This window comes from Seriola aureovittata, chromosome 21, assembly GCF_021018895.1.
Source record: "Seriola aureovittata isolate HTS-2021-v1 ecotype China chromosome 21, ASM2101889v1, whole genome shotgun sequence".
NCBI classification, from domain to species: Eukaryota; Metazoa; Chordata; class Actinopteri; order Carangiformes; family Carangidae; genus Seriola; species Seriola aureovittata.
This window is the reverse complement of record NC_079384.1, coordinates 14391685-14417079: the sequence shown is the minus strand read 5'-3', so window position 1 is coordinate 14417079 and position 25395 is coordinate 14391685. Positions and strand designations below refer to the sequence as shown.

Sequence of the window (25395 nt, the reverse complement as noted above, 5' to 3'; positions counted from 1 at the left end):
TACATCAATAGCAAATCACTCAGTGACCATTTAGTTGCAAAAACTTTATTGTCCGTTTGATATTTTCTTTGACATTTTCACTCATAGTTCTATAAAAGTGGGGTCTTGCGGATTCGGGACCCATTCCTTTGATAACATACTGCAACTGGTGCCAGAGAACGGCTTCATCTACACATTCGGACTGTAATCACATGACTGTTTGCAGCTTGGATATAGTAGTGCAGTAGTCTTGACCTCAACAGTTCGGCCAAGGGAATAAGGAGCCAGCAACTGATTATACAACACTACAGAAGGATATGGTACGGATTAATGTGTGTGCAGTGATCCATCATCAAGTATTCTACAGGAGGGTGCAGGCCGACCTAGACTAACATGCTTACTCTACTATCGCCTCATGCACCGCAACGTTTGTCGTCTAGGAAACAGCTAATAGTGCATTAAATGTTGATATCGTCCCTTTTCAGTTATTCGTTACGTGAGCACACGTGTGTGTAAACGTTTACAAATTTTTCACATATTTTCATCCACATTCGAATAAACAACACAGTGTTTTGCAACAAATTAAAAACACAGAAACAGAGAACATCAACAACAGGTGAGCGATACATTAAAGTTATACAAAACCGAAACAACTAAAAGCTTCACAAATGTGGAGAAAAAGGGCTCGTCGGGGTGATAATTACGGGGAGTATGAGGATGAACAAAATGCCAGCAAACGACAGTGTGGCCTTAATCTCACATTTAGGTTTTCAAATTCACCGTACGCTGTTTTTCTCACAGTACATCCCTTTACAGTGGCAAAATTCAAATAAAAAACATTGAAACACACACTGAAATGTCTGAATTTGAATACAACAGGTCAGTGCAAAGACAGTTTCGTCATTGTTTGGACCGTGAATGAGCGCCCTCCTGCAGGAGAGAAGGAGGAGATGCACCTGCGGCATCTTTATTGCTTGGTGGTACTTGTTGATTTCCAGTTGCAACAATGAAAATACTGACATGCTAACATGGAGCTGCAGAAGGAGAGGGTGGCATGGGTGGGACTGTGTTTAAAGAACCAGTTTAGGGTTCAAAGTTTGTGTTTAATTCCAGTTTAGGTGACGATGTAGATGTCACGTACATTCTCCTTCTTTCACATCTTACATTCTGTGTGACGTGTCTTTTTTTTTTCTTTTTTCCCATTTCTGTTCATTTAGGCTGACATTTCTTGGCTCATACGCCACCTCACAAGTCCGAGCGTTTCTAGATTCACATTCAGCAGAGGTTGCCACGTTTGAAAATCATGGCGGGAATGAGAAGAAAAAAAAAAATCAGCAGGAGTTTGAAAGCTGCATGCGAAGTCGAGACGGGAGCTCCCTGATCCGAGGAGAGGAGTCAGCACAATTTAGTTCGCTAAGGTAAGGTAAGGTAGTCCGGTGTGAGCTGACTCTTATAGTGTCCGACCACTCATTCTACGTACAGTTTATAACAGAGAAGAAGAAGTACATTAGTAATAAATCCGATTGCCGATCACAGTAACCCCTGACTGTTTGGCTGGTAATAGAGGAGAGGGCAGGAGAGGAGAGGAGGGGGAAGGAAAGGAAAAGAGAGGATAGGAAAGGAAGGGAGCAGCATGTATATTTCTAAAGATAGTGTCACAATACACAGCTCTCATTGGTTAGACCTACAGGTAATAAATAATAATGTAGCAGTAGGCTAATCACTCCCACAACACGTTAGGTCACAGACAAAAAAAAAAAAAAAAAAATGACGGAAACTTCTGTGAGATAAAAGTATACAGGCGATGGAGAGGTGATTGTTCCTCTTCCCTCCTCTTTCCACTCAAGAAGAGTTTCAGCGCCAGCGAGAACAATCGATCCAGGAGATGTTCAGAAAGGTGTGGATGGGTTTTCCCTGTTCAGCGAGGACAGTATCCAGTGATGCAGCACTATGGCAGGGTAAGAAGAGCTGACTCTGGACGGGTAAGGTTAAGTCAGTGTGTATGTGTTTGTGTGAGCGTGTTACACAATGAGTGGTCCGCAGCGGGGATGTTTGGGACTCTGGCTGTCCCTGTTGTCTGCCCCCAGCTCCTCCAGGTTGATATTGCTGGTGGAGGTGTGGTGGGGGAGGGGCTCCAAAACAGGCCTGTAGCCCCCGAGGTACATCAGACCTGAATGAGAGAAGACGACAGAGGGAGAGAGAGAGAGAGTTGACGGTTATGTTGCAAAAGTTATAGCAGAAAGGAAACTGCTTCTTGTCCAAACACTGAAGAACAGCTACAAGATAACAGAGTTCTGCCTCAATCATTTTCTATTGTTTTCTGTCACATGTGGTTAGTCATGGTGTAGGACAACGGATTCTCACAATAAAAACACAAACATGTTTGAATTTCTTCGCGGCCTCTTGCCTAGTTTGACAGTAAACGGGTTTCCATCGACCTGTTTTCATGCTCATTTTCATTTTATGCTAAAAAGTTGAAATATTGCAAAGTTTTATGTTTGGTTGAGGAGGAAAAGTTGGTGTATCGTAGCGAATAAATCAGTTTGACTGGTGCTCTTTCAATCACATCAGCTTCTTCAAATTGTTTAATGGCACCAGACTGGAGAATCGAGTTTTTCTTGATGGGTGGGCCAAACTTCCAATATTCGCTTCCTGAAAGACCGCAGGCTCCGACCGGTGAGGGGGTTTTAATGTCTTTAATGGCCGAGCCACAGCACAAATCTAACACACTGTGATCACTTAATCTGACGTAATGCTGGTTTCCATGCAAACGTGTCACAGATTTTAAAACGGTCTTGAGGAAATCAGCAAAAGAAAATGCAAACAAATGCACGTTTCCATCCACTATGAAAAAATTAGGAGTTGCTTTGTCGAGATAAACAGCTGGTCGTGCTAATTTACCACTTGAGTGCCATCAAACCATTGCAGAAGAAGAAGACACAGCAAGATGAAAATATCAACACAGCGACGCACAAACCTCAAATAGTGAAAAACAATGTTGAAAACATGATGGAAATATGAAAATATGTTGTGTATTAATTTGAAAAACGTTTCAGTCTTCCCATCGCTCCACACAGATCTGATGTTTTTCATCTCTTCAGTCGACGTTTAAGTTGCGTGACTCATGTACGTAATTATTTTTTCTCTCAGCCTGTTTCCATTCCACATTGTCACAGTTCACTTTTGTTGATACACCAACTTTTCCACCCCAGACAAGCTTAAAATGTTTTTCTGCGATGAGTTTTTGTTGAGTTTTCTGTGTTTCCACTGGATGGAAACCTACTGTGACCCTCTCCAAACATGCGGTGTGACCCTGGAATTGCTCTAACCTAGACCTGGCTGTGCCCCAATGGGACATTTCATTTTTGCGTTTTGATTTTCGTCCACTGGTTCCAGCCTGGATACACATGAAAGACACACTGAAATAAAGCGTATCTCTTGCGTTAAGCGTTCAGCTGTCTCTTGGTATTTGTCAAGTATGTGTCACAAAAGGCTTTTTTATATCAAAAACCCTCTCTATTCCCATCCTGTAAAATATTAAAATAGTTTCGACACCTCATATAACAGTCTGGTTTGCACTGGCAGACTGAAGATCAGCAACACTATCTGTTCAATATCTGATCAATATATACATCTTATTATCTTATCTTACATCTTGCATGAAGTTGCAGAGAACATGAATACTTTACTTTTCTTAAACTGCGTGATGCCTCCATGAAATGTATATTTATAATCTTGTTTATTTAATAATTACATCATATTTCATATTGTTGCAATTTTGACCAAGATAATTTACACTGTACAAAACTACACACACATTTGGGCAGTTTGATTGATTTTGTGCACAGACACTGAAGCTCCTGGTCAGTAAATAGAAGTCTTCTTTAATTAGAAAAACCTTCAAAGTCTCAAATGTAAACCTCAGCAGTGGCCAGACAGCGTGGTTCTGACTCCCAATGAATGATGGTAAATATCAGCCAGAAAAAAAATGAGTTAAATTGGATTAAAATGAATTATTCATAGTTTCAGGTCTCAAACAGGGAGAATGTGAATAATGGATAGCATCCACAGTGAAAGCTCCCTCGTCTCCTTAACTGTTGTGTAACTTCAAAGTATGACAGATTGTAATGTAGGGTAGATTGGGAAGAGATAAACACTGCAGACTTCACTTTTCTATTTTTCTACAACTTTAAAAATGCTGCATCACATTTTTTAAAAGAAATTTGATTAGTGAATTATACAGAACTGTACTTTTAGAAAATAAAAGTTATGATTGGCAGCTAAATAAGTAATTAACAAAAGATGGGTGATTGTAACGATGGATGAACATAAAGGACAAAGTAAACTACAATTTGTCACCCTGCGGTCTCATCTACCATCTGACCATAACTCCATACCTAGTCCTCAATGTGCACTGGGCACGACTCCTCATCTGTCCATCCGAAAGAAGGCGAAAGAAGGAAAAGAGGCAGAGGAGAGAAAGAAACAAGGAAGAAGAAGAAGGATAATGTCCAGGAAAAGACAGCAGAAGATGTGAAGAATGACAGGGGGAAAAAAAGAGGAGAGAAACAGAGAGATAACAGAACGCTTTTACGACACACAAAGAGAAAACATGTCACAACATTCACCATCAAACACCGAGGGGGTGATTAACAGGTTCAAGGGGATGATGGGAAATCAGGGTTTTAGAGTGGAGGAGACTGGAAGCTTCGTGAATGACGCAGAGCTAAAGGATGTGAAGGAAGTTTCAACTCAACTTTGTTGCTTATACTGTTTGAATTAACCCTCTGGTGTCCGTCTGTGGAAACTGTTTTATTTACAGTGACACCACTTTATATCATGTAGAGACTGAGGAAATCAGTACAAAGTGCGGCTGTGGGACTTTCAGACACGATCGCACAGAGTCTGCAGACCACACAATATTTTTGAACAAAAGAATTATTCATATTTTCCATGATTTATATGATTTATAATTTTAGTGAAAAGGGGATAAAATCCCTCCATGTGTGACTGTATTTAAGTTTTATTTCTTACATTTTTCTGCTTAATCGGTGCGTATACATAGTAAAACAATAGTTTTTACAACCTTGAGCTGTTCTATAATAATAATTCAAGTGACTAACTAAAGATATTGTATATTTTCACATTTTGTGTTATATTTCATATATCTTGTGTTCTTAGCAGCTTGTAATTTGTCAGACTCATAGCAAAGTTTGTGCTGAAAAAGGGATACAGTGCATGTGGGCCAGGAGCGGTTTAAAAGGTGTTTTATTATGACAGAAATGAATGCATAAAAAATGTCAAAGATGGACTCCAGAGGGTTAAATAACCTGAATTTAGAAATACTGTAAATCAAGAAGAAAATTGAGACCTTTAGCTCTCATCACAGTATCGCACCAAGTGTTGAGAAGCAGGAGGAGGATTAGAGGAGGACAGGAGGGAAGATGGCGGGGTGTAAGAATGAGTAGCAGATGTTTGGCAAAGCAGCTCGGAGCTGGCAGACGCTGAACATGAACTTCGACTCTGGAATGGGCCAGACTCTTTCTCTTTCTGTCTCTCACACTAACACACTCACCCACGAAAACAGAAAACACAGCATGCGGAGAGCACTCGTCAGACACACAATAAGATGCACTCACTCACTCACGCACACACAAACGCACACCAGGGCTTCAGCTAACGGGGAGAGGAGGGAGACAGTGCATAGCTAACCGGTACTGACAAAGCAATGAAGCACCACAACACCAAAGGGTAGGAATGAAGAGAAGAAGGAAGGTTCCAGATCTTCATGCTGGGCAAAGATATTACTAAATGTCCTCTCTGGTCACCAGCTGCTACTAAATCTGTCCCAATATAAAAACTCATCTGTTTCTCTTGTTTCTCTCTAGCTTTAATCTAAATTTGCATGTTAGCATAGAAAGTTAACGTGTCAGAAATCCTTAATTCTTCTGACTCGTGAATCATGCACTCCTCTGTTTTCCTTTACTCCTGTATCTCTCCTCACCCCCTCCCCCTCACCCCCAGTTCTCAGCTCGCATCGGTCCATGTTCGAGAGGTTGCCACTCACCGGCGAATCGGCTGTCGGGAGCCTGCTCATTATCCAACCCCAAAGAGGGCGTGTCACAGAGGGCGACGCCCTGATTGTTATTGGCCAACTCTGGACACCTGCTCCGCCCACCTGCAAGCGAGGGCAAAGGTCAAACAAGAGCAGCCAGGCACAGCGGGAGGAGGGGGAGGAGAGGGGACAGGCGGAGTGAGGGAGGGAGGGATTAGGGAAGGTGTCAGAGGTGGAGGGGTGAGGTTGGCCATGCTGGAACGGCAAGAGTAAAATAGTAAATGGTAAAATATTTCTGCAGTTGATCACTGTGAGTCTAAATTAAGTTTTTTTTTTTGGCCTTCATAAATTCTAACAAAAAATATATAATGTTATGATCCAGTGATTCTCAAACTGGAGAGCGCACAAGACCGGGGGGTTAATGTGGAGAGCAGGTAAAGCTGCAAGAAACTGACTCATGAAGGAACAATAAGCGAACAAGGGTGCTGTGATGCTTGCGAGGCTCATTTTGCAGGATATAATTAGACAGAATGAGACGTACGAAATGGACAGCTTGTTCACAGGGAGGAAAATATACACGGGGCACAGCAGGCAAGATTTTTCTGTCCAAAAACTGGCAGTTTAACTAATTAAATTATAATGCTAACTTTTTATTGGTTGATAAAAATGTATTTCATTTTTACTGTTTGTTTCCAAAAGGAAATTGTATGTTAAACTGCAGTATAAAAAAAGTAACCACAGTTGTTCCTGTAAATAAATTTGTTATGAAAAATGACTACGCCAGGGTTTCTGCAGGTATCACACAGACTTTTTAAGACATTTTAAATGCAATTTGATACGTGTTTCATCATCACTCTAGTCACAGTACGAAGGTACGGTAGAAAACCAGAAGAGAGTGAGGCCTGCAATTATTCGCCAAGTGCATTAATTCATTCATGTCACATTTTTGTCAGTATTTTGCAGCTGTATATCACAATAATCTACTTCATCTATTAAACAAAAGATTATAGAATACATTTTGTAATTTGAAAATATAAAGCTTTATTATTAACATAAACGGTCGGGCAATATAACGACATGAGACCATGGGAATTTAATATAATAATATAATTCAATATAAATGTGTTTTATATGGTGGTAGCTGTCACTTCAGTAACCTGTGCGAAGTTATTGTGGGCAATGTTGCAAATCAATGAGCAGAACTGCTTTATGGCAATATTTGATTTTATCTGATCAATATATAGAAATAATATTAAGATAAAATTATATATCAGTGTGACTTATAATTACCTCGGTTTGTCAGGTATTTCATTCCTAGGATTAGCAAAAGACAGACGTTATTTCATCCACAAAGAACTGTTTCTCAATTGATTTCCCAGAAAAGCTGTGTCATACAGTATCTTGATATCTTGATATAAAATTACATTAACTGTGATAGAGGATTTTATCCATATTGTTCACTGTAAATCTTTTCAAACCCACACTACACCACATATTAATTAACTGCAGTTATTTTTCCATTTGCCCACCATGTTCACTTTCTGTAGATTTAAACTACTCACATTTAGTGCCTAAATGGATACAACACTGATTTTTTTTTTATGAATTTAAGTAAATTACACAAAACCGCCTGACTTGGATCGTTTTAAATTAGCTGCCATTTTTGTTTTAAAGCTGCCACTCTGTTGTCCTATTCTCAATTTCTCAGCCATCACTCAACACAGTGTTTGCTGATACATTAATAAGACACACTGGGGTGAATGATGATCAGATTTTGGAGTCTAGTTGAATAAGAAAGAAATATAATAACATAACTCAATAACTCAATAGATTGGCATTTGTCTGCCTTCTCCAGCATGGCCACTTAATAAATACTGACATGTTTAATATGTGCACGTGCCTCATGCCTGCAGCAAGCCTGTGTGTGTGTGTGTGCATGTGTGTGTGTTTGTGTGTGAGAGTGTGAGAGTGTGGAACTAATGAGGAGGAACTGGCAGAGATGACTGAATGATTGGCAGCTCAGCACAGAGACACAGACAGGGCACATACAGAAGCTGTCTGGCAACGCCGGTGCAGATGCACACACATGTGCGTGCAAACATACATCCTGTAGTGCGTGTGCATATTCACAGTCTGTCAGGCAGCACAGGTCCGCTCGTCTCCTAAAGAACTGAAAGGTCCTTCAGTAACTCACAGGTTCTCATAGATTGTTTCAGTCTGGCCCGAGGTGTCAGAACTCTCTCACACACACACGCACACGCACACACACACACACACACACACGCACACACACTCATGCACACACACTCATGCGCACACACACACACACACACACACAGAGTTGTGTCTGCTTCAAGCCTACTGATCATAGACTCACACTCTCCATACACTACATCACTTTCTTTTACCCTCCATCTCGCTCTCGCTCTCTCTCTCTCGCTCTCTCTCTCTCTCACACATACACACAAACAAACAAACACACACACACACACACAGGCACATAAACATTCAGCAGCAGTGCAGATGGAGCACGACGAAGCATCATGATGCAGCAGGTAAAGCAACAGAGGCGGACTGCAGTGCTTTGTGTGCAAAAAAAAACAAAAAAAAATGCATAAATGACACACTTCATAAAAAATACATTAAATACACAAACACACATACAGTCCACACGACCATTCATATACACAGGCGCAGATCATGCAAATGCAGGTCAGTAGCCTGGTGTGCTGCAGAACCTCATCTGAACAACACAGGAAGCCGGTACGTGCTTGTTTCCTGGAAGGATGCTCTGATCGATCGGAATTTCTAATGAAGGACTTGTTTACTGCATGAGCAAATAAATAAATGTCACTCAAACAAGAGTTTTCACTGCCTGATCCATTAGCTGTGTAACCCTTCAGGAGCCGGATCCTCCTCAGGATGCAGGACTGATATCAGTTCAGAGTTGGGGATCAGAGGGGGGCATGCTGCCTCACTCACTGCAAAGCTGCCTTATTTATGTGCTGTGACTTATTAGCTGGCTTGCTAATGTTAGCTACTGATAAGCCTAGAATCAGGAGTCACTGGGGTTTACACTGAGCTAGCTGTTACGGTCAGTAAAGGTCTTGGTCTGGAAATACAGACCTTTGGAGGATCCGGTCCAGGTAATTAACGTGAGTTAGGACTATTGACTGTTGGGGCAGTATCTTTGGGCTGCTGGTGTCTTACAGGCTCTGTGAGCTTGTGAGAGATTATTTTTGGATGCAACGGATTATAAATGATCATAGTGTTAGAGTCAGATGTGAAGTTGCCAGGTCTTGCCACATCCAGTCCAGCTTAATGACCACAAAACCCAGACTATAGTGGAACAACCAGTGATCAGCAGTGGACTGAACACATATTGATGATATGATCATTATAATGGGAACTGTATGACTTCAAACAGCCTGATCAGAGCATCCCTAGTGAATACATTTTGGTCTGAAATGACTTTTGGTCATTTTAATATTTTTTGAAGAGCTCAGTGTTCACTGCAAAGTAGAAAAAGGTTCTAGTGCACACATACTGTATGAGAAGCCATTCACCTCAGTTCAGACACTGCATGTTGTGGTGGTTTACGTGCATTTTGAAAGGGACTGCCCCATCTAGAGGACGATATCTGACATGGGAGCCCTTTACTTTGAAAGGGTTGCCATTACTCGGCCATGATTCAAAAAGATTTAGTGACGGCAGCGATATATTAGATCGACCACTCAGTCCATCATATATAGTTTGTATGAAAAGGTGTATGTCTTTTTCACATGGCCCAGAGAGTGCATCAAATACAAAGGGAGGTGAGAGGTCGGGGGTGAAAGGTGAGGGATGGTCACCATAGTTACCTTTCCCATTAGACGGGGAGGAGCAGTCCTCTTCTGTCACATCGTTTCCCTGGAAGATAAAAAGTGTTTCATAAAAATAAATCAAACACATAAAATGAGCATTAATCACACTGTGTTCAGCAAACATCCGTGTACAACAGTCACCTCCGAGTCCTGCTCCTCTACAGCCACTGAGTAGTTTTGTTCCTTTGGCTCCCTGGAAAATTCCTGAAAGAAAAAAAAAAAAGAGCGGAAACACTCAGATGATGAGACGACACATTTCTGTTAAATTGCTAGATGACGCTGCAAATTCCTCCTCCCTCCATCCTCACCCCGTCCTGCTGCGACGGTCCTCGGCTCTCCATGGGGGCGTCCTGGTTCTCCTCGCCCTCCACGTCGTCTCCCCCTTCCTCCCCCCCGGGCTCGCCTTCGGCCCCGGCCAGGTAGGACCCTGACATGGAGGACATGGTGTCAGTGCTGATGTGGGAGTGCTGCGAGTGGGACGAGGCCATGGACATCACTGACTGGGCCAGGCTGCTGCTCACTGGGTCTGGCAGACAGACGGAGACACACATCACGGTCGGGCTCAGGGGGTCGGAGGATTTATTTTCTTTGGTTGACAGGTGAGAAAAGGTGATGCCTACCCTCACAGAACTACCAACTGCGGACACGTATCATTGTCATGTTAAAGAAATAGTTCAACACTGGTGGAAATACGCTCATTCCCTTTCTTTCTGAGATTAGATGAAAAAGATTGACACCACTTTGAATGAATATGTACTTTTTAAAAAAAACAAGATTAATGTGCGAGTTTAGAGGCGCTGTTAGGTTTGTTTTTTGAGCTTTAAACAGGGTCAGGCTAGTCATTTCCCCCTGCTTTCAGTCTTTATGCTAAGCTAAGCTAACCGGCTGCTGACTTCAGCTCCATCGGTCTTCTGATCTAACCATTGAAAATAAAGCGAATAAGAAAAATACTGAAAATTATCTTCAATTAGGTTTTTATTTTCAAACTCACGGGTGATTTCTAAAGCTCCCATTGTGCCAAACTGTTAGACTAGATTTATCCCAGACCTCTGTCAGCAGCACAAGGTGGAAGCCTGGCTACACAAGGACTGCCTTTGTAGAAGATGATAAACATGTTTGAAGTTATTTTCATTTAGCCTTTCATTCAAGCTGAAATAACAGTCCTCTCTTCCTGTTTTGTGCCGAGGAGCCATCCGACAGTTTTCCCATAAAGTCTGATCCAGTGGCACCAACATAAAATGCTGAGGTGGGACGAGCGTATGATTTATTTATGTTAAAATGCTCCAAGCAGCGTCTGCAGTTCTTTCCATTTTGCTGTCTTGCTAAATTTAAGAGGTACTGAACATTACTGTTTAATCTGACATTAATTTAATGAAGAAAGTTAAACAAGGAGAAACAAACGGCATGTGAGCTGCAGTCTCGATTTAAAGTAAAATAAGACAAAGCTTTTAACCCCATGCAGGGAAAATGTATTACACACAGCGAAAGGAAGGACAAGAATAGCTGCATACTAAGATAAGTAAGTAAATTCAGACATGGAGTAAGTACCTTTGGTGGCTTTATCTGTCTGTTACAGTTTTGCCTTTTTGACATTCAGAAAATGGAGATGGGAGCTGTGCATCATATTTGTACAAGGGAATGGAAAACAGCAGCGAGTTGACAAGTTTAATGATACGAGGGGATGAAGGAAGAAGAGTGTTGTTTATTCTCTCACAGACTCCATTACTGATGTGTGAAATACATTCTGCAATTGAAGCCATAATTAATGAGCATCATGAGCACAAGGGACACTTGCCTCTGCTTTTCCAGTAAATCTCTTAATAGGAGGAAACAGTGCACAAGCGTTTAAAGACACAGCGTTAAGTTGGGACTCTCGTTTGATTCCTAGTTGCTCACATGCTATATGTAAACCTTTATACTGGATATGAATTCACACAACCATACAGCTGGCAAGAATTAAAATCCTGGTCATATCATGAAATTGAAAAATAGTTTTTAAAGACTGATCTGAGAGGAATCCCATCTTGAATTTTTGTTCCGTGGTTTATAAAACAGATTTTTCACTTTCTTTGTGTATAAGAAATGATAATTAATTGAAAAGTTTATTACAGCGATGTTAGGAGGCAGAACAAGATGCGATTAACCTCTCTGCATGTTTAACCTTGGCCCGCTTCAGTCATTGTTGCCAGATTGGGTGGGGAAAATTTGCTTTAGGTGTGCTGTAATAATTTAGGATTTTATTTGTACCATTTAGCTAATTTTAACCTATAAAAAGTATAATCCAATAATAATCACTTTGTCATTATGGGTTATTGAGTGTAGATTGATGGGCAAAAATGGAAACATAAAACTACATCTTAAATCTACAACACAATAAAGAGTATAAAAAGCAAAGGGGTCTGAATAGTTCTGATGGTTGAGGTTAGTGGCGAGGGAATGCATTATGTCAGTGGGGGTCCTTCCAAGTATAGAAAGACGAACTAGAGTGTGTGTGTGTGTGTGTGTGTGTGTGTGTGTGTGTGTGTGTGTGTGTGTGTGTGTGTGTGTATACCTTCAGGGGAGGTGATGGTGGAGGAGAGCGGGGTTCCTGTGCAGGATGACTGGTCGATGGCTCCAGACGAAGAGAGAGTCAGGTTCTCACTGTCTGGAGTCACTCCACACTGTAAAACAACAACAGCAGCAATGAGAGAGGAGCTCACAACACCACAGCATCCTCACAAACACACACACAAACGCACACACACACACACACACACACCTCCTGTTGGTCCACTACGAGTTTGTGGCGACAGGCCTCCGATTCACTGCAAGACTTCTCATCCTCCTCCTCGGGAAGCACAGACGAATTCTGGGAAAGTGACCTGAAATAAACAAGACAATGGACTAGCTTCAGATGAAAATAACTGGAGTGGGTTTGATGTACTGGTCTGTAGTAAACACTGAAATAACAGAGGAGCATAAAAACTCAAAGAAAAAAAAAAACCATATGATCTCAGGAGAAAGAGGCTGTAATCAGCAGTACCGTAAGATGACTCTGCACAACTCTGTATTATCACAACAATACCAAGTGACTCACATGTCATTTGGCTTATAAATATATCAATCTGAGTGCACTCTGTGAACCATTTGTTGCACTGACACATCTGACTGTGATTGCAGTAGAAATAATTCCCAGAAAAGGAGAGATGACAAGAATACACTCCTATGATTTTACGATAATGTCCCCGAGACATCTGCTACGCTAAGCAGAAAAACACAAACGTCAGCTGTCACTGAAACTCATTATCTGGCCGAGGCCTGACTCACTTTGAACCACTCTTCTTGAGTTTGAGTCCCTGACTGGAGTTGGAGTGGTCTAGAGGGGAGAGGGAGCGCGCCGGTGCCGGGTGGGGCTCGCTGCTATATGGAGGAAGCGCTCCGGAGACGTGGCTGGGACCGGAGTGGAGAGGAGCGGGGGCCACAGAGGAGGTGTTGAGGGGTCCGTTCAACGCCTCCAAGAGAGACACCACTTCGTAGCCCGGGGGGATGTGCTCCGACGCCTGCACACGACATGAGGACAGAGGATGTGATTTTCCCGGGACTGTGGATGCCCATTATTTTTTATATATACAGTATATTTTATATATTATTTTATTATTTTATATTTTTGGTGTCTCACCGAGTGTTCCTCTGAGTCTGAGGTCTGTGACGTGATGACGGGGTTAAAGCTGGTCGGTGACAGAGGACTGAGTTTCTTCCTCATGGCTCGGATCTGCAGCAGAGCTCTGAACGCTGTAAAAACAAGACGATAATAAAAGAGACACACATATATGTAATAATAATTGAACTGTCAGTAACATTCACACTGATATAGACATGCACAATTAGTATAAAAATAGGCCAAGAGGAAACAGGAAGAGATCATTTCCAAAACACTATCAATTTTAGGGAAACAAACGACAGCCAGAGATGATGATTTGACATCTTTAAATACAGTGGATATGTGTTAGACCGTCATCAGTTATTTTGGACTTTAATCAGTTTTAAACACCATGGGAAACATTTACTAAGCTTGTCACAAATTACAACTGGGGTGACAAATTTTGCATCGCTGCTATTTGTCAATGCAGCAACTACAGAAGTAAATGAAAGCTGCGTGTGAGGAAATATTAGTTAATAACTGTCTGCTGTTGTCAGCTCAATTGCTGCAAACAGATAAAAAAAAATAGTATAATAACCGTCTTAGTACAGTATTAGTGGCTGCTGCAGTGGCTGTTGCATTGGACAGAACCTGCTGTGAAACATTCAATGTCATGAAAAATAAGCCGAAAAAGAAAAAAAGAACAGTAAAGTAATGATGTATTTTTTATTGGTCTATCTCTCTCGCTCTCTGTTCCTGTCTGCTACAGTCTCTCTCCCACTGTCTGCATCCGTTAAAACATTGCAGATTTTACACCTGCTTTTCCTAGACGTTACACTACAACGTTTCCTCTGCTGCAGTGGTCAGTCAGCGATGAAAAATCAGTTAGCTATTGTTGTCTGCCTCGGTGCAGGAACGCCTTAAATACATATTGCATGAGATCAAACACGCAACTTTCTATTTTACTGGTGTTTTTTTTTCAGGTTTTCAAAAGCATTTCTCAAACAGCTGGCGTCTCATTTTGGGAAGAGGTTAAAGCGAGCTCACGCAGTCTGCAGATGGGGCAGCAGTTGGCCTGGTAGCGCAGCGTGTCTGCACAGGCGTTACAGAGACACAGGTGTCTGCACGGCAGGATGAGTGTGTCTCGCACATCCGACAAACACACCACACACTCGGCGCTGTTGTCACTGATCTCATCGTCAGCAACCTGGAGACAAAAAAAAAAAATTAAACTTTAGGAAGAAAGAGAACCGTCACTTCTGATGCACTCAAAGAGGAGCAGATGGAAAGATCTTTCCTGTCATCTGATACTTACCTTTGATTCTTGGCTGTTGTATTTGTTCTCTATCCCATAGATCTCCTGCAGCAGATAACTCACTCCATCCACCTGGGAATAGGAACATGTTAAAGAATAAAGGCAGCAGGTCTCGTGGGTGAGGCGTGATGTTCAAAATAAAGCCTTGGTGTATCTTTGTCTTTCAAAATCATAAAAAAAAGTTACACAAAAGGAGGAAGGAAGGAAAGAGAGAAGGAAAAGCGTATTGTGTATTTACCACTTGTTTCTGCTTCAGAGGCTTCACACAGTAGCTCCCGTCCATGTGCTGCAAAAGAAAGAAACAACTGTACATTATATTATTTAATTTATTATTAATTTACGTATCTTTAATTCATATACTGTACACAAACCCCTACATGTTCATGTCTGAGGTCAGATATGAGGTTTTCCTCTGCTGCAGTTTCCTTTAAGAAATGAGGGTTTGGAGTCTTTGCTAATGAGCAAGAAAAATAAAGACGTTACGCCACACACAACCCGCAGGTTTAACTGCAGTAGAGTTGTTAGTTTAACATTTATTGATTATTAATCATCCTGTCTAGAGTCAGGTTAGCCTACAAACATAAGCTTGGCAATTTGGTTAATGTAATATCATGGTACCAATTATCATAAAATCTGTATTTATCTTAAATGTTTTGTTTTCGTGGTTCAAGGGGCTAAAATGTAAAATTAATTTCAGAGGTACTTCTAATGAAACTGCTGCCGCAGCCTCGGCACTCTCACCTGTTTCTCAGTTTTTTTCTTTAATTAATATATAAATATAAGTTAAATATCTCTTGAGAGCAGCAGTAGTCAACTTCACAACCACCACCATATCATCAATAATGATGTATTTAATCAATACATATCATCACTGACACTGTGAATTGTTTCATCATTGCCAGGCTGTAAAAGCCTTTACACTGTTATCAGTTATTCATAACCCAAAGACATTACATTTACAGTGATATAAAACTGAGAGAAGCTGAAAACACCCAGATTTTAGAAGCTGGAACCAGAAAATATCTAAACTCAAACCATAAATCAATTATTTCTCTATGTGAGAGCCTTGGCAGTGTTTGCACCACAGCAAATTCCTGCCACAATTCCACCGGCTCTGATAAAGAGCTTCTTTCTTACCTTTTCAAATGTAGCCAGCAGTATGTGAGAGTGTCCCAAATGTTCTGCAGAGATTGAAGCCAGCGGACAATAAATTAATGCTTTAAATTGTGCGACTGCACTTTCACTTCCGACACTCAAACACACAGAAACTCACCTTCTCCCTCGTCTACAACCGCCTGCACCACCATGGGGAAAATCTCCTTGTCCATATCAAACAGCAGCTGCGGGGGAAAACAGGGAGGGAGGAGATTAGCACAGCAGATATGTATCCGTCAATGTGTAGAAACTGCTTTCACACCGCAGCGCAGCCTCATACAGGCGTGTGCTTCAGCATGCAGCCTACAGACAGACAGCCTACCTCCTCGTCGGCCCATTCGCTGAGGTTGACGGTGTGTGAGGGCAGACAGAACTGCTGGCAAACTCCCCTCTTGAAGTGCACCGTCTCAGACTGCAGAGAGCTGTCCTGGGGAAGGTAACTGCAGGAAACACACACACACACACACACACACACACACACACACACACACACACACACACACACACACACACACACACACACACACACACACACACACACACACACACACACACACACACACACACATTAAATACAAGATTTGGGTGAACGATAGATCAGTCAGCGTATCTGTATCATTGAGAGCTCAGCTCTTTATTCAAGATACATGATGCACTAATATAGAAGATATGGGAGACCGTGCTGGCATTACTTATGAGCGTTTGCATGAATATTCTGTGTTGACGGTGGAGAAACTATATTTAATGGGAATCGATTATGTCTGGCTGATATTAAAGCGGATTTAAAGGGTACTCCGCCCATTAAGTACCGCATAATAAACACTTTTAAAACAGCATTGATTTCTTTTTTCTTTTCTTTTTTTTTTTTTAATTGCTCCCATCCTTCTTTGGCAAAACCCAGTGCTTACATTTCCCACGATGCAACTTGACTAACAACAGTTCCATTATATATTTGAGTATTTCATGCTAGTAGAGACAAATGCTGCCTGGAGCCTCAAACAGAGATGAAGTTGCTAGACTTCACTTCTTTACCAGATTTCTTTTTAATTTCCAAACTCTTAGTCTTCAGACGCGACCGGCAGATGTTGCACAGCTCCCTCTGGAACCACAAAAGACTTTATAAATATGCAGTAGTAAACCACAAGACCTAAACAGACTTTAATGTGTAAAATTGGTGGAGTTCCCCTTTAAGATAGTCTGCATCAGCGCCATGAATTTCCCCCAGGGGATCAATAAAGTATGTATCTATCTATGTATCTATATCTATCTGGTGGATCAGAATCCTACACAGAGGCTTTGGAGGATGCACCTGCTGTAGACAAATCGCAGTGGGAAAAATGTTTAAAAATGTCGTGCCAAAATAAATTTGACACATTTTCGACATTTGAGTCAAAGTAATTTGTGCTCATCTCGAGTGACTGCGGACTCTTGATTGCAGTGTTCAGCGGTAAATCAGCACATGCATCAATAAAGCTGTGATTTTAAGACGTCTCAGTCTACACAACATAGACAGAGTCAAAACAGGCAAAATCTACTGATTAAAACTAGAGATATGGATGTTTGTTTTTTTTTATTTTATTTTAGCAAATATTTTAATATTGCATCCAATGTTATTAGTCCATCAGAAAACACACTTACACCGGCACTCCATTGTGAAACTCCTCTATGGCCTGGTAGTAGATGGTGATGGCCACCTGTGTGTCAGCGTCGAAAGTGAACTCTACGTTGTAGCAGGCCCTGTTCTTTCCCGCCGCCTCATCACCCGGCAGCTTCAGGTCCTCACTGCACCTAGGGGGAGGGAAAGGAGACGGGAGAGAAAGGGGGGAGGGGGGAAGGTTTTTTAAGCAGAGGACAGAAATCGAAGAATGATCCAAACTCCATTCACCGATGAAGAAAGTGCATTTATAAAAGAGGAATTAGATCTCTGAGCTTCAGGCTTCAATGATCTGAAAATGGTGGATTCATTTATTGTTAGAAGTTATGTAGTGACCATATTCAAGTCATATATATATATATATATATATTCAGTCAATCATTATTTTCTTGACATCTTTTGATATTTCTTATGTGAGACTTTGTCCTGTTTCCAGGAATAAAATATCTTGTGCTTTTGTTTTTAGCTTGAATTTTGAAACTGGTTGTCATATGTAACACTCAATTATGCCTGAAGAAAATAAAAGCTCGAATTACAAGAAAAAATATGTATAATTCTGCACTATCCCTTCAATTTGTTGTTGTGGTTTGCTCCCTAAATATAGCTCAGTTGGCATAAATTTAGACAACAGTGGTGTAATGAGGGGTTACTCATGGGTGTAGGTGGATGGAGGTGCGTACCGTACGAGCCGCAGTGTGTCCTTACGAATGTTTATAAGGCTTCGTAACGTCTTTACTGGTTCCTGAGGTGGAGGGGCTGCGTACGGGAACTGAAAACAAAAAAAAAAGAAAAAAAAAAGGAAACAACAATTTGTATATGTAAAATACAAGTTAGGAGACTGAAGGGTAGCGGTGTTCAGCTTTCCTCAACTGCCCCGACATTCCTCTCTTTACCGCAGGGAATTCAGGGTTACACGATGGCCGCGGCTGCTCCAGGTTTAACCTTAACACAAGAGTCTTGTCAGCACCAGCGAGATCCGTGCTGACAAGTGCTGAGCCGGAGCAAAAAATTCTGCTCAGACTGTGTCTTTCCAGGGACAAGGCTGACACTTCAGACACTGTTTGGCACTTTTCTGCACACACAGGACCACAGGAGTCCAGGGTCAGACGGAGTGTGTCTTCATTTTCAAGCCGGTAAGGAAGGAGGACCAGATGGGCGAAGTTTGCCGCATCTGGAGATTTTTGATAACATCAAGTCACAGATAAGGATGTAAAATACCTTCCATGAATGGATAAACTTTCTGCTTTTTCAATCTTTGAACTTGACCCAAATTGTGGTTCACGTCTTGGCACTCTGTTGTTGTGTGTTTGAAGCCAGAAGTCGCTGACTGAGCGTAAAGGGAGAGAGGAGGTGGTTTGAGGAAACATTCAGGATGTGGTCAGATACCTCCACACTACAACCCCTCATCTGTGCGTGGGGATAAGGGTGTTTGTGCGGCTCTGAATGGCACCATATTCAGTACTATTACACATCTGGGCTCAGCAGGAGTCACGCCCGTAAACCACACAAACAAACACACACACACACACGCACACACACGGGGTAACAGATGCTGAAAAGAGCCATTCACTGGAAACTCACAGGCAACACTGTAGGTCTTATATTAGAAATCGGTCTGTATTTTCTCACACATGCTCAAAGTAAATTAAAGAGATCAGACAATTTTCCTTTTCATATACAGGTGAGTATTTTTCTAAGAATTCAAGTCTCTTGTGACTTAATAATCATAAATTGGACAGACAAGCTAACGAAAGTAGACATTTTCTGAAAAGATCATTTCAACCACCATGCTAGAGGCTCTGTGAGGCTGTACTAGATACAGTGGCACTCTGAGCTAAATGCTCAAGACATGCTAACCTTCCCACAATGACAATGCTAACATGTTGATGTAAGGCACGTATAATATTTACCACGCTCTCTATCTTACTTTAGTGTGTTAGCACGCTAACATTTGCTAATTAATGATAAAAATTTTTAAAAATGCTTCATCCCAAATCCATGCCACATACTATACAATATACTGTATGCTACACACTATAGTCAGTGGTAAGTGTTATGAAAAATGAACATACTTAACCGCTTAACAGCAGGATTCATCCTCTTGGGACCATGAATATACAAAATTTCACTCTAATAATTGTGAGTTGAGGCAAAAGTTGATTTATTTCAATCTGGACCAACTGACAAACCAACATATCCATCTTTAGAGGCTAAATCCATTCTGGATATTCCTGGGCTTCGGACAGGAGTTTCTGAAAATCCCTAAACATAGCCCCACTCATTATCATATTTGTATAGTGGTGCAGGAGACCGAGAACACAACAACTGCGGTTGGGTTTATGATTCCACAGCACCATCTGCTTAGAAACCACCACACATTATATAATGCTGGTAAAGCTTCAGTCAAACATACAAGGAAAAAAAAAACACCATCACCAGCTGAATTCTGTGCCCACAGGAGGATTATAAACACCCACATAATCGGGAGAAAAACTGCACTCCTAATTTAGCCCCAGTCTAGACAGAAACAGCAGTGCGACTGAGATTAGTACACAGAGAGATGGAGCCGAGTCTCTCCATATCAGCTTCACTTAGTCAAACACTTTAACTCCCTCCAAGCCGTTCGGTCTGTGTCAAATTCCCTCTTTCCTCCCCGGACATGAGCTCTTTTTGATCTGCAGCTCTCATTAGTTTGACCTTCAGGTTCATGATGAGGTTGAACGAACCCTCCGGAGGAACTGTCCCTTATCAACGTTACTGCACAGGGAGCAGGCAGACTGTTATTTCCATTTTAATTAGCTTGACAGGATGAGACGTTGAAATAAATTTCAATCAGTGACAGTGTGAAAGCCTGATAATTGCCACTGCAAGAGTCTCGGCTGCAAAGACAGCCACACTTACTGAGGCTGAAATGAGCAGTTGATTAATCAATTAGGTGATCGACCAGGGGCCAAAAAAAATGCTGTTTTTGCTTCTCAAATGTGATGATTTGCTGCTTTTGTCTGTTTTAGATTGTTTTAAATTAAATGTCTTTGTCAACTGTTGGTTGAACAAAACAAGATATTTAAAGACATCATCTTGGCATTTTTCACTTTTTTCTGATGTTTTATAATCTAAAAAAATCTAACTAAACTAAAAAAAAAAAAATCAACAAATTAATCAATAATGAAAATAATTACCAGTGCCATGCTGAGATTCTTTCTTAATTTTTCCCTTCTTTTTATATGTACTTTTAATTTATAATTTTGCGACTTCATTTTAGGCCAACATGGGCAAGTTTCCCTTGAAAGGCTAAAAGAAAATGAGAATTTTAATTCAAACATCTACAATTTTCTTGCCAACTGTGCAAACGCCATCCGCTGAGGAAGATCATGTGATGTGATTGAAAGCTCCAGAACAATTACTAGGCTAACGTTGTGGTGAGATCGTCTGCGTTTTTCACATTTGATCTAGCTGTTAGTGTGTAAGAATACCTACCGCTACAGGTCTGGTCCCCAGGAAGTTAAGGTCTGTGTTCTCCCCGAACAGGTAACCCTCCGGATGGGTGGAGTCAAACTTCTCTCCTCCCATGATGAAATGGCTGGCGAAGTAACTCCCTGCACACAGACAGATTCACTTTTAAACACGAGAAACTCAATACACATCACCTGAGATTAGAACAATCATTTGAAGGAAAGAGAGCTAAATAAAAAACACAGTGTGGCAGCTGTGAATAATTTGGTGCATTTAAACCTGCTTTGAATTCCTTTATAGGGGTTGTTATTCTTTTATTCCGTCTTAAAATCTCATTTATAGAGTGTTGAATCAAGAAAAACTATACTTAAAAACTGGAAACAGCATATTTTGTACATTGTCAGAAACATTGGTCTCATTACCTTTCAAGGCTTTTCCTTAAACACAAAAATTCAGCTGTTAGAAACTGTCCTGACGGTCTCTCGAAACAAGACAGCACGGGCAGATTGCTGCGCTACATTATTATGTTTTATGTAGTAAAGAAAATATTGGAAACAATTTTGTCTGGTTCCAGATCTTTGCCCTCATCTCCAGCGTATTTCAGCTACTTGAACAATAGAGCAAAGACAGGGCAATTCAGTTTAAGAAATATAAATTGACAAACGGGTTAGAACTGACATTTTTTTGCAGTCATTCTATTTCCAGTTGCAAAGCCAGAGCATCTGGCACTTCACTGGCATGAAACATTAACATTTCCGTTTAATATTTGAACCATTCAGCTGGCACCGTTAGCCACAGATACCTCCTGTCACCACCGATACGGCCAAATAATCTCACACTGCTTGATCTCCAACACCAAAACCAACAAAGAGTGAGCTGTACAGGAATCTATCCTGGAATAAACAGGTACAGGTGGCAGGTGAGACTAAAAATTATGGGAAAAGCTAGAGCTGCTTTATTTCAAGAAGACAAACGAAGCCCTGAAAAAGACTGGTGAAGGTTTACTGACTGAATTTGGGTCATCGGCATGCAGCTTGTTCACCTGTTTACCAAGAGTATGGTTTCATGACAACAAGACTAAATAGATGTTCTGCCCTTTAATCACAGGGTGGGCTAATATCATAAGACTGTAATGGTGGTTTCGAGGCTTTAAATACATGCTGGACGGTCAAAGTCGTATTCCTGCTGGGAGGGCATCGCTGAGCTGAATCAGACTCTGTTTTCCTTCACACTTATTAATACTGGAGAGAATGAAGGGGTTTGGATGCTCTGACCTTAAAGCTCCATAACATGACAAATCATGAACTAAAAAAAGCTCCAATGACGATGCTATCTCTGTCTTTCTCTCTCTCTCTCTCTCTCTCTCTCTCTCTCTCTCTCTCTCTCTCTCTCTCTCTCATTACCTTATCATTATTTACAGTAGGTGGGAGAGGCAAGCTGGGTCGAGGCTTTGTCACCAGATCCCACAGACAGGAACTGGGTCTGATAGATCAGTTTCACCGGCAGCCATTGCCACCACCTTCCTCCCAACACCACCACCACCACCACCACTCCTTCAGGCTGCAGCCAGGACCGTTATAGCACAAATTCATAAATCCTGTGACTAATTCCCCTGAACTGTGGTGAGAGGAGGGCTAATGGCAGCTACAAGTCAACAATTTTTTTTTTCCCTTCCATTCTGTCTCCAGTATATAATATCACTATAAATCTAAGATATCATTGTGATATGGGTATATAGCCCAACACATCACGTCTACGTACAATAAAACACTACTTATATTCCCTGATTCTATTTCACATCTCATTTTTTGAGAGATTTTAATTTACTTTATGTCTTTGCTTATGATAGAAAAGCAATAACATTATATCTTCACAATACGATTTTGACGGTAATATTGGATTAGTTCTAAAAACCCAATTGGGAGCTGAATGCAGCACCGCAATCACAAAATGTCACATAGAGGAACAATACAAAGACAAATTCAAAACACACATAGGTCAATTCAAAGTCTAAAGAACAGTCTGTGACCTGACCATATAGCCAGCCCTACTCTTTATGGATAGTTGGGTTAGCAATTGTCTGAATTGTTCTGATACAGGTTCCATTGCATCGCCTGATTTTAAGTAATAATATGAAAACAAAAACCTTTATTTAATCTTAAGCCTATCAAATCCACCAGTGTGTATGTTATCTTAAAGCAAACAGCAGTACAAGCTACAAGCTTTGCCTTAATACTACACAATATATATTTAGCAAAGCTATTATTTTAGTTAGTAAATAACTGATCAAAGACTAAGTGAACGGGACTCATAATCTGATCAAGTTGTTGATTAATCGATTAGAACATTAAGCAGCAACTATATTAATAATCGTCGAAGTTGCGACTTATTGGCATTTTTGCTTTAAAAATGTAAAGTCACAGGTTCAAGCATCTGCTCTGGTTACAAATGTGAATGTCTTTGGGTTTAGGACTGCTGGTTGGACAAAATAAACAATCTGAAGCTGTCACATTAGGGAAATTGTGGTGGACACATTTCACTGTTGTTACATTTTATATTGAAAAACTAATCTTGAAATTAAAGGATAATGATATCAATCATTGGCTGCTAATATCGTAATTTAAGAAGCTCATTTACACTGAACAAACATATTGCTTTCATGAATATAGCATCTCTACTGCTGATGGAGATCGGTCTTTTTATTTGTATGCTCTTGGGATCCATCATCACTTATTTATTTTACAGGCAGACTGTGGCATCATCATGAAGCTATAAAGCCAAGTCCAGCTCCCTACTAACAGATGCTCATAAATGCACCAAGATAAGAGCTGATCCCAGTTCAGCAAACAGATTAGCATATTATATTTATAACATAAATGATTACTTGTATACATTTGTTGATATTTAGTGGGATTCAGAATACACATAGTCCCTATGGGGAGCCTTCCATGGAGATTACATCAAAGCTGCAGTGTCAGAAATAAATTAGAATACAGGATAAAATGTAATAAATTAAAATGAAGTGAAAGCAAAGTTCAATGTGAATACGTTAAGGGGATAATCGGTTGATTGGAGACTTAGAAAAAATCAGGTATGGACCCTCCCTCTCTCCACAGGTAGCTACTCCAGGTTAAAGGCCGAAATGCCCTGTAGGCCTGTCAGCAACCAAGGTATGGTGATGATGCCTAGGCTTACTTTTCGTTTGCCCCTATGCGTTTATAGCACAAAATAAATCATCTGCAGTACGCTGTGGATCATGTAACAGATACCCACCCCCCGGTCTGACCTGTTGTTCGGTGACTTACCAGATTTCGGTGGATAGCGGTACACCGAATTGGACGGAATGTCCACTTCTTCCACGCCTATGTTTTGTCTGCTTGTTAAAGCTCCCATTTCCAGTCAAATGAAGACCACACGGGTTAACGGGCATAACACTTCAGGCTCGCTTTGTTCGCGGCGTCTCTTTATTCCCTATCATTTAATCCAGTTCGTGCTGCCCTGTCCATTTCTGTTGGGTCCAAGCCCCGCCGTGAATGTGACCGTCCCGGGGATTAGTTGTTGTTCTCTGGCTGCTTATCTCTCCCCTGGTCAACAGTGCAGCTCGTTTTGAGGCAGAAAACAGCCGTTAACAGCGGCGAGGCGCTCTCATGGTGCGCCGCAGTCGCACAATCGGCCGAAGCGAAATCTCCGTGCCTGCCTGTCTTTACTTTTTATTTTTTTTAGTTTACAGGCGAGTGTGTGGCACAAAACAGCGATGTGGTCGTCGACATCTCCCGGCCCACTGGATGTTGGTCATGTATCCCCGGTGCTTGTCTTTGCTGGATCCTGTCAAAGAGGTCTGTGGCTCCCCATGACGTCAGTTAGGCACAAATCCGGACCGTGGTTTTTGCGCAGTCCCCCTCTCTCTCTCTCCAGCAGCCGCAGCTAGTGCCGACCAACCCGCTGACTGCAGTGCAGAGGACGCCTCCGTGGAATTCACACCGTGCCGAAAATGTTTGAATCCTCCAAACATGAGTGAAAATGTCTGTAAAAACCGAACAGTTTAACCTAACAACAGGGAAGACAAAAAAAATAAAGATTAAAAAAGAAGAATCTAAAGCTTTTTTCGCAACAAGTAGTGTCACAGAAATCAAACTGTGGGAATTATACGACGAGCCAGGAATCAGAACTATGTCAGTGATTGTTTAACGAGAAAAAACAATCGTTAAGTCATGACCAATAACTAGTAGGATGCTGTAATGTTGATGTAATGAAACTAAATGCAATAAAGGCAGAGTAACGGTGCTGTTGAAATGCCTCCCC

At 41.2% G+C, this 25395-nt stretch overlaps 1 protein-coding gene across 6 annotated transcripts; it reads right to left on the bottom strand.

Moving 5' to 3' along the window:
• Positions 1-29: 29 nt before the first annotated feature.
• rnf157 (ring finger protein 157) lies at positions 30-25235 on the bottom strand. 6 transcript variants are annotated; one of them, XM_056365496.1, is made up of 20 exons: positions 24399-25231; positions 21118-21236; positions 18321-18409; positions 17625-17774; positions 16309-16426; positions 16105-16171; positions 15969-16012; positions 15070-15117; positions 14832-14903; positions 14564-14723; positions 13556-13668; positions 13204-13436; positions 12656-12758; positions 12449-12557; positions 10206-10423; positions 10039-10101; positions 9895-9943; positions 6047-6157; positions 4377-4411; positions 2011-2149 (listed from the first exon to the last, which is right to left on the bottom strand). In XM_056365496.1, exons 1-19 carry the CDS (start codon positions 24484-24486, stop codon positions 4377-4379), a joined length of 1989 nt encoding a protein of 662 aa, XP_056221471.1. In that variant the 5' UTR covers positions 24487-25231; the 3' UTR covers positions 2011-2149. The 6 variants fall into 6 exon arrangements, with proteins under 6 accessions (XP_056221468.1, XP_056221467.1, XP_056221470.1 ...); XM_056365493.1 differs by lacking the exon at positions 4377-4411 and having other exon boundaries at positions 30-2149; positions 10206-10324; positions 24399-25235; XM_056365492.1 differs by lacking the exon at positions 4377-4411 and having other exon boundaries at positions 30-2149; positions 24399-25225.
• Positions 25236-25395: the final 160 nt, after the last annotated feature.

Excerpts from the sequence above, each read along its gene's own strand:
- rnf157 (XM_056365492.1), bottom strand. The coding sequence starts at position 24,486 with ATGGGAGCTTTAACAAGCAGACAAAACATAGGCGTGGAAGAAGTGGAC. Across the intron at positions 17,775-18,320 it reads GACACACTGCGGCTCGTACG|GTGCAGTGAGGACCTGAAGC; the intron begins GTACGCACCTCC and ends CCCTCCCCCTAG. Across the intron at positions 13,669-14,563 it reads CTGCCCCATCTGCAGACTGC|CGTTCAGAGCTCTGCTGCAG; the intron begins GTGAGCTCGCTT and ends TTGTTTTTACAG.